Source organism: Gadus macrocephalus, chromosome 12, assembly GCF_031168955.1.
Source record: "Gadus macrocephalus chromosome 12, ASM3116895v1".
NCBI classification, from domain to species: Eukaryota; Metazoa; Chordata; class Actinopteri; order Gadiformes; family Gadidae; genus Gadus; species Gadus macrocephalus.
This window is the reverse complement of record NC_082393.1, coordinates 23,252,566-23,262,565: the sequence shown is the minus strand read 5'-3', so window position 1 is coordinate 23,262,565 and position 10,000 is coordinate 23,252,566. Positions and strand designations below refer to the sequence as shown.

The 10,000-nt window shown below is 46.5% G+C and overlaps 1 protein-coding gene across 1 annotated transcript in view; it reads left to right on the top strand.

Moving 5' to 3' along the window:
* LOC132468563 (voltage-dependent R-type calcium channel subunit alpha-1E) overlaps window positions 1-10,000 on the top strand; it is a 59,684-nt gene that overhangs the window by 23,104 nt on the left and 26,580 nt on the right. The window contains 15 exon segments of the mRNA XM_060066290.1: window positions 51-241; window positions 1,651-1,754; window positions 2,816-2,931; window positions 3,328-3,381; window positions 3,900-3,941; window positions 5,395-5,559; window positions 5,721-5,930; window positions 6,416-6,528; window positions 7,138-7,250; window positions 8,055-8,186; window positions 8,546-8,615; window positions 8,951-9,019; window positions 9,021-9,069; window positions 9,391-9,458; window positions 9,822-9,913. Of these exon segments, the coding sequence (XP_059922273.1) occupies window positions 51-241; window positions 1,651-1,754; window positions 2,816-2,931; window positions 3,328-3,381; window positions 3,900-3,941; window positions 5,395-5,559; window positions 5,721-5,930; window positions 6,416-6,528; window positions 7,138-7,250; window positions 8,055-8,186; window positions 8,546-8,615; window positions 8,951-9,019; window positions 9,021-9,069; window positions 9,391-9,458; window positions 9,822-9,913 (1,588 nt within the window).

The following is a 10,000-nucleotide window of genomic DNA, read 5'->3' as shown; positions in this document are numbered from 1 at the left end:
ACGACAATAACTGTCTTCTGGTTGGTTACTATTTTCCATCACGTGTTCAGAGAACCAGACGGTGGACTCGTCCCTGTCCGAGTTCCCCTGTGGGGTGCGCCAGTGTCCGGACAAGTACACCTGCACCGAGGGCTGGATCGGACCCAACGACGGGATCACCCAGTTCGACAACATCCTGTTTGCCCTGCTAACTGTGTTCCAGTGCATCACCATGGAGGGCTGGACCACGGTGCTCTATAATGTACGTAGACGGACACGCACACACACACACAGACTGGACCACGGTGCTCTATAATGTACGTACACGCACACACACACACACAGACTGGACCACGGTGCTCTATAATGTACGTACACGCACACACACACAGACTGGACCACGGTGCTCTATAATGTACGTACACGCACACACACACACACACTGGACCACGGTGCTCTATAATGTACGTAGACGGAGACGCACACACACACACACACTGGACCACGGGGCTCTATAACGTACGTAGACGGACACACACGCACACACATGCAGACACACACACACACACACACATGCAGACACAAACGCACATGTAAACACACTCGAATGCAGACACACACGCACATGCATTTACACACGCACATGTAAACACACGCACATGAAGACACACACACGAATGCAGACACACGCGCACATGCATTTACACATGCACATGTAAACACACACGCACACACATGCAGAAACACACGCACATACAGAAACACATGCACATGTAGTCACACGTGCACATGCACACACTCACATGCAAACGCACAAACACATGCAGACACACGCGCACATGCTGACACACACACACACACACACACACACACACACACACACACAGAAACACACACACAGAAACACACACACAATGACTCATCACATGTCACACCTCACACATATTTTAACTCATCATTAACAGAGTCACAACTAGAACACGGCTACCATAAACACACACACACACACACACACACACACACACACCCTCACTCGTCTGTGTGGATGGCGACACAGGGTTGTGGAGCAGAGTTATTACAGTTCAGACCACACTCACGTCTCACGCTATTGCTTGGAGGCACACACAGTCAGGGCATCACCTCAACTACCGCCAGCCATCTTATTAACACCCCCTGATCCCGAGAGACGTAACCCAGCCCTCAAACAGCACCTGCACAGAATACCAACCAGGCCTCCCATGCTATAATAACGACATAGCGGACCTCACCATCACAGTAGGACATATATACCTCAGTCTGTCATTTGAATGTGTAATAATAACCGCTGTATTTATTAATAATGCATGCATTTATAAACATACGCAGTAATAAATGTGTATATTGTATGACAGCAACCACAAGAAGCAGATTTTTGCAGTGAAGGGATGATAGTTTATTTAGAGATTAAAACATTCATAAGGGCTAGTTGAGCCCATTCTTAGCGTTAAAACTGTTGACAGTAAAAGGCACCATCAGTAAGGAGGGAGGCTATCCAGAGTCTAGGTGACCTGGAACTGGAGTCGCGTTGACCTGCAACGCGCTGCTGTTTGAACGGCCCCTGAAACAAAAACAGTTTTTTTTTCCTCTGCTTCCCAACTTCCTGGAAATCTAATTCTGTCGCGGTGGCTCCAGACCAACGATGCCTTGGGGCCGGCGTGGAACTGCCTCTACTTCATCCCCCTCATCATCATCGGGTCCTTCTTCGTGCTGAACCTGGTGCTGGGAGTCCTCTCTGGGTGGGTTCACACTCGCGCATCACACCTGTTTTCTACCGTCCGGGATCACAGTATAACATGTTAATGTACACGTTATAGCATGTCGTGTACCAGCTCCCATCCTCCCACCTCTTGACCTGGGAGTCGTTTTATAATGACCTGATTCTACGAAACATCCTCGTTGAAAAGACAATCCACCCACACCATGTATCCGCTGTCAACAAACTGGATAACTGCAGATTTACTGCGGAATGGCTTCAATTCGATTAAATTCTAGTCGTCACATTCAGTCTGCTGCGTTATGAGATTTGTGCTTGGTTTATGGGCTGATTTTGTGTGCTCTGTTCCATAACAGGTTATCTGAGGCCGTCTTGCCCCTGTCAAGCCGCATGCCGTTGTTTCTTTTACAGGGTGTCAGTGTATATAAGTTAATGAGTTTTGCACAAAAGGTTAATCGGCAATCAACTGCCATTATCTCCACAGGGAGAAGAATGAAGGCGCCTCTCAACTCTGTCGTTTCCTAGCCCTCCCCTCCCTCCTTTGGTGCTCTGGTCTCGCTGTCCCCTCTCTATCCATTTGCCCTGATTTATTTCTTCGTCGTTTCTCCTCCTCCTCTCGGCTCCTGTTCTATCAACATAACCTCTCTTCTCCTAGCCTCGCTGTTTTATTCCTTCCTCTTCTCTTCTCACTTCTTCTCTCCTGTCGTAAATTATCCTACCTTCACTTTCCTCTTCTCTCCCCTCTTCTCCTCTCCTCTCCTTTCCTTACCACTCCTCTCTTCTCCTTTCCTTTTCCTGTCTCCTCGCCTATCCCATCCTCTCCTTTCCTCTCCTGCCATAACATGTCCTCTCTTCGCCTCCCCCTCTCTCTAAGCCTTTTGTATTTTTCCTGTACTCTACCTCTGCTGCCTCTAAATGAAGAGGCGAGGTCAGTTCTTGACAGAAATAGCCCTCCTCCGCCGTCTGCCTCCAAAAAATCGTCTCATTCATCTCAATGAGGTCATCGTTATGAATGCCTAGCGATGAGACCGGGATGGGGGATACAGAGGGAGGGGCTTAACGGACCACTGGTTGCTTCTCCAGGGAGTTTGCCAAGGAGAGGGAGAGAGTGGAGAACCGGAGGGCCTTCATGAAGCTACGGCGCCAGCAGCAGATCGAGAGGGAGCTCAACGGCTACCGCGCCTGGATAGACCGAGCAGGTACCGCCCGCCCACACCGAGGTTTCTGGGTTCAGATCCCCAACATCCACACAGGCTGAATCTGTGTGAATCCTTGAGTCAAGCCTGATCTGCTACCTGCACATTAGTGACATGGATCTCGAGGGAATCACACTTTGGATTAAAGTGTTTGCTAAATGACTGGAGAGCACATATAAAATATTGAATCTGAGCTCTTGCTAGGATTGACTTGATTACTGAGGGCCTGAATGCTAATTGCAAAAGCTCAAGGGCATCATCGTCATTTGCATTTTCTCCCAAATGTTAATTTTCTGAGAAATTGAAAGTATTAAAATGTTAGTTTTCAAGAACCCGTTAACAGTTCATCTATCCAGGGAGTCGGTCTGAATCCCCCTCTCCGACTCATTACTCTTCCAGAGGAGGTGATGCTCGCTGAGGAGAATAAGAATTCAGGAACTTCTGCTCTGGATGGTAAGAAAGAAACCTTAAGTTTTCCTCTCATTCAACATCTTTCACATGCAAACTTTTCAGTTGTTTAGGATGGTATTTTATGGATTGACTTTGTTATCATATTGTTTATGTTCTTAAATACCAAATCCAAGTTATTGAAGTGATGAAAAAAGTGTTTTCTGACCAAATGTGTAAGTTAAGGCGAGATAAACCCATTTACAAACACCCAAATCTTTTGTTGGTTATAAACCGAAATGACCATTGTGTTCAATCACAGCTTTTTCTGACCACAGAAAATTACACACATAGATGTTTTGCAGATATAGTTAAACCTGCATTGTGTGGCGCTATAATGACTCAAAACACATCATTTTCCAGTATAAAGTCACATGGAATACAAAAGGCAGATGGTTGATGAGTGTTTAAAGTATCTGGTCCCACACAGTGGTCAGCTATAGGCTGACCACTGAGTCATGGTGACCGTTCCTTCACTCCAAACCAATAGGTGTTCTTTTTACTAAATGTTGATTGATTGACAGCTCTGACAAGGCTCCCAGAGTGTAGGACAGGGGGTACCTATGGTGAGAACCGCCTCTGCCTGACCACTGTGGCTCATGTGTCTCACACACGCACACACACACACACACACACACACACACACACACACACACACAAACAAGCACACGTGCCGCACACACACACACACGTGCGTATAAGTGCATACACACATGCACACACACACATGCAGAAACACACACACACGCACAAACACACACGTATCAGCACGCATACACACACACACACACAGATGAACACACAGATTCAAACAGACACACACATGCGCACACACACACACACACACACACACACACACACACACACACACAGCATGCAAATGCAAAAACATACACGCCAACATATATTGAAATAAATAACCAGGCATTCCTATGAGTGGAAAAATCAATTCTAAATTAAGTGAATACCCTGGCGCTGTAGACTAGGGGTATGCAAGCTTGATGAGACTGTGGCTAGTGCTGAGTAACAGTACCCAGGCGTTTGGAAAGACACAGCAGCAGGAGCTCCTTAATGGAGACAAAGCAGCGGCTCTAATAGCTTTGATTAAAAGAAAGTCGGCATATAGAAGTTGCCTTAGCAACAATTGGACCCAAAAGCAGTGCGCATGTGTCCAATTGTGTGCGTGCCTGCGTGCGTGTTTGTGTGCTTGATAATAGTGTGTGTGAATGGTGTTCCAGCCGTAACGCACACTTCCATGCGTGAAATGGCATCATTATTTCGTGGATGTGTACATGTGCAGTTGTTTGTTGAGCGCCTTATTAAAAACAAGGGACAACATTCTCAAGCAAATGTAGACCACCAGCCGTCTGATAGTGGGTAAAGGACAGGAATAGGGCGATTGAATAACGAGCCACACGGACACCAAACCCAGACACTGTCACCATGCTAATCCGCCATATTAGTGGTAAGGCATGTTTTGCACTGCACGATATGTGAATGAACGCACTTCTACTCCAATCGGAATGCATGGCCTGCAACAAGCTTCCTTGATCTGAGCATGGGTATACCATCGCTGATTTGCCCGTACTAGAATCACAGCAGATGATTTGCAATCAAGTTGAAAGGATCATGATGGCGTTTATTTTGACGTAATTCCATCTGTGACGCTAACAAACTCAAATTTGTTGCTAGCGGCTACGACTTTGCGGGCATTAAGATAGCTTCCACAGTCGTTTCCGTTTATCATTGAATTTGTTTGCGATCTTTCCAGTATTTTCCATGACTCCGATAGAAACTCACTCGCTAGAACGAGAATGCACGCTCCGAGCTTCCGACACGCGTCACTGCGTCGTTGGGTCGTCTGCCGGTTCCACGTGATCAAACTAAAAAGTGACCATTCCGAAGACGCTGCTTTGCTGATGTTGCCATGCGAGTCTGTGGTCGTGTCCTCGCACTGTGTACCGTGCTTGGCTACTTTGTGGAGAGGAGCCCCTGTGCCTAACCGTCTCTGGCTTGCAGTCTTGAAGAGAGCCACGACCATCAAGAGGAGGGGTCTGGACGTGCCGCGCGGGGGCCCCTCTGATGAGGATTCGTACGGGGACATCTCGTCTGTAGGTGAGCGGGCCTTCCAGCAGCCCTCCAGTGCTGGGCTGAAGGGCACATATGAGCAAAGCAAGCATAGAGGTACTGGAGAACGAGATTGGCGATGCAATTCAATTCAAAGAGCACCCTTAGGACTAAAGCACTGTTTTGCTGTTTTGAAATGATATTTTTTTGTCATTTTTAAGAAAATTATGGTTTCTTTACTGCAATTCATTCTCTCTCTCTCTCTTCCCCCCCCCCAGGTATCCCCATGCCCAGAGCCAGCATCAGGAGTGCCAAGCGCGGCCCCACGGCGTACTTCCGGCGGAAGGAGCGTCTCCTGCGTATCTCCATCCGGCGCATGGTGAAGACCCACACCTTCTACTGGACCGTGCTGAGCCTGGTGGCCCTCAACACCATGTGTGTGGCCATCGTCCACCACAACCAGCCGCCCTGGCTCTCCGTCTTCCTGTGTAAGCTCTCGTTCAGAATGTACATCAGAACGCATGGAGCAGGCTGACGTGGTTTATTCCGTTGAAGATCTCTAATACAGCCTTTGACATTTTTACTCTCCCTCGCCCTTTTCGATCCCTATCCAAAATGTGGCCTGTTTCGGGCTTCAAGGTGACAGATTATACCATCAGGTGTGATTGGGATTAGCCATTACAAGCCGGTTTGAAAATCGGCCTCTTCTGACATTTACAAGTGGGCGTGTCCACTGATGATGTGTGCTGGCCAATCACACTCACACCAGGTGGTATAATATGACCACTTTAAGAAGGCATCGCTGATTCTTACTTTAAGTACCTTTCATTTTGGAAGAAGTGTAAAATGCCTTAAGCTATGCGTAAGTCAAAGCATAGCTTCGGGGGTCTGGGTGATCTCAAAGAGCGCGACAGCAGCCAGAACGCCAGAACGCGTTCCTTCAGCCTGTGTCGTGTTCCCCCCGTTCCTCCAGACTATGCAGAGTTCCTGTTCCTGGCGTTGTTCCTGACCGAGATGGTCCTGAAGATGTACAGCCTGGGCCCACGCCTCTACTTCCACTCCTCCTTCAACCGCTTCGACTGCAGCGTCAGTTCCCTCCTTCGCTCAGTCTCAATGTCTCACTCCCTCTGTATCACACCTTGGTGACAACAGAGGAACAGGGCGATGTTGGCGGCCTGTCGCGCTGTGGAGTGCGAGTGGTGATTGCTGGTATTGATTACTCAATGCACAACAGGTGTGCAACCTTACCCAGCCTTAACCAGCCCCAGCTTCTTATCAGTCTGACTCGGGCCAAGTGAGGCTGCTTCAACCAGCCATCGTCCACACACACGTCACACAGCTCCTCTGGAGTCAGGGAAACGTTGGGTATTGATTTTACACAAGTCACACAATAAGAGACGTGTGTTTAGAAAGGAAATGAGCTCATGAGGAAGAAAAGCCTACTCCCTCAATGGACTGTGTATCTATATGTACAGCTTATGTTCACCAGTGTGTTGACGGTGCAGGTTAATCTATATGTATACCATATGTTCACCATTGTGTTGATGGTGAATCTATATGTTCACTATATGTTCACCAGTGTGTTGAGGGTGCAGTCGATTCTATATGTACGCCATATGTTCACCAGTGTGTTGGTGGTGCAGGTGAATCTCTACATAGAGCGTATGTTCACCGGTGTGTCGGTGGTGCTTGCAGGTGATCGTGGGGAGCATCTTTGAGGTGCTGTGGGGTTTCTTCAGGCCCGGCACCTCGTTCGGCATCAGCGTGCTCCGTGCCCTGCGCCTGCTGAGGATCTTCAAGATCACCAAGTCAGTGCACCCCGTCAAAACAGATCCTTTTTGGATCCCTTATTCAAATGGGGGTACACCTTCCCCTAGGGGTACTTTGGATTACTGCATGGTGTACTCAGAAAATACAATTATAGTAATAATAATATAGCAACTTTTTTTTCTTTTCTTTTTTACCGTGGGCAACTTTTTATTCTGAAAGTAGTTGAAATGTAAACAAGGACAAATGTATTCCGTGAAAAAGAAAGCGCATCCAGAAACGCCAAAATGTCGTGAGATTCAGGACGAATATACTTTAATGGGATTAACCGAGCCTGGGTAAACCAACGCTGCCTTGAGCGCAATTTCATTTCACGCTGCTAGATTGAGATGAGGTCTGGCATTAGCCAGGCTTGGATTCAGCACCTGTGGCGAGAAATTTGCCAACAGTTGCATTAAGCAAAGGCCCATGTTTCTCCCAAACATGGTTATTGCCGGTGAAGGGGGTACTTAGTTTGAGAACTACTGCCTTATTCAACATAGCATTAAATTATACTTTGGAACTGTGGAGATACTGTAATGTCCGGAGAAGTTTACTTCTTATCCATGTTGACAGCAACGGCTCACTATCAAAGCGTGTCTCTATATTTTTTGACTGATAAATGCTTAACCTTGTAAGAGATTACAACTCTGTAGCTTCTGTGTTGGACATGCAAAAAAAAAAAAGCAATCTTCATTCAGTACACATCCGCTGTGGTCATTACATGAATTGGAGCATCTATTGCCCTTAATGAAGTAACATTTGGAGCATGTCATTTATTTGAATGGTACGTCGTTGCTCTCAAGGTACTGGGCGTCTCTAAGGAACCTGGTGGTGTCTTTGATGAACTCCATGAAGTCCATCATCTCCCTCATCTTTCTCCTCTTCCTCTTCATCGTGGTGTTTGCACTGCTTGGCATGCAGCTCTTCGGTGGCAGGTAACACATTGATGACCAGATGACTAGCATTAAGTCCTGGAGAAAGAATAGGATATAAAGTGTGTTTTGATTTTCCTCTCTCACACATAGGCAGTAAAACACAATCATGATTTTTATATATACATTTTGTATATGGCATACAGTATTGATCATTAATATACAATTGTCTACAGAATACAACTGTTCCCAGCCACACAAATTTTGTTTAGCTTTTTGTAGTTGTTGTTGAAGACTATTATTATGCAAGGTCACGGATGAGATCAACAGCTTCAAAATACTAAGCAACGCTCCACACAGCTAGTGGAAGAAGTTCACTACACACTTTATATGTGTGAGTGTGTGTGATGTGATTGACCCAGGTTCATCTTTGAAGACTACACTCCAACAAACTTTGACACCTTCCCTGCAGCCATCATGACCGTCTTCCAGGTCTGTAAAAACCCATCCGAACTTTACATCCAGTTTTATTTCAGCCCAACTTAATTACAATAACAATTCACTCATTAAACAAGATAGAGCCATAATGTTATGTGTATTGTTTGAGGCAATTCTTCCCTCATCGAGTAAATAGGTATGCTAGTTTATTAGCACAATATTAATAGCAGTAGATCACAGTGGAGTTTGTGTGTGTGTGTGTGTGTGTGTGTGTGTGTGTGTGTGTGTGTGTGTGTGTGTGTGTGTGTGTGTGTGTGTGTGTGTGTGTGTGTGTGTGTGTGTGTGTGTGTGTGTGTGTGCGCATCATCGTGGTTTCACTGCGTTCCCAGATCCTAACCGGAGAGGACTGGAACGAGGTGATGTACAACGGGATCCGCTCCCAGGGAGGAGTGGGGGTCGGGCATGTGGTCTTCCATCTACTTTATAGTCCTCACCCTGTTTGGAAACTGTATCCTCCTGCACTGTGTTAGACAGGAAGCATCGATCCTTTATACCCCAGGTGTAGAATTTAGTAATTCGTTTTACGCACCTTATTTTTCTGATAACAATGTAATGCAAATTGTACAAATTGCATACAAATGTTTTAGCACTATAGTTTAATTTTAAATAATATTAGGATAAAATAAAACGTATTCGATAGAGCAATAGCCATGTCAGCTTCTCTGTAGAGCATCACTATGATCCAAGAATTGAGATGACACCTAGGTCACAGAAGAGCATATTTGCGTCAAAGGGAGTTTATTCATTTTCTTAAGAATGTAATGACCAGACACGCTCCTCAATGTCTTCTTGGCCATCGCTGTGGATAACCTAGCTAATGCACAAGAGCTCACCAAGGTAAAAAACGAAAAACAACAATAAAAACCAAACAAATGGCAAACAATGAATGGTTTATGAAAACCATGGTCTTACTATATCTCTACTCTCATCCCTCTCTTCTGAGCTTTATTACCTTCCTCACTACTCCTTTCCCAAACTCTATCCTCCCTTTCTCTGACTATCCTCTCTCTCTCTCTCTCTCTCTCTCTCTCTCTCTCTCTCTCTCTCTCTCTCTCTCTCTCTCTCTCTCTCTCTCTCTCTCTCTCTCTCTCTCTCTCTCTCTCTCTCTCTCTCTCTCTCTCTCTCTCTCTCTCTCTCTCTCTCTCTCTCTCTCTCTCTCTCTCTCTCTCTCTCTCCTCCCCTCCCTTCTTCTTCGGTCAGGACGAAGAGGAGGCTGAGGCCGCCTTCAACCAGAAGCATGCGCTCCAGAAGGCCAAGGAGGTGGGAGCCATGTCCTCCCTCATGTCTTCAGAGTAAGTGTGTTGCAAGCTGCTCCCCTTGCCTGATCCCCTCCGGCTCTCTCTCTCTCTCTCTCTCTCTCTCTCTCTCTCTCTCTCTCT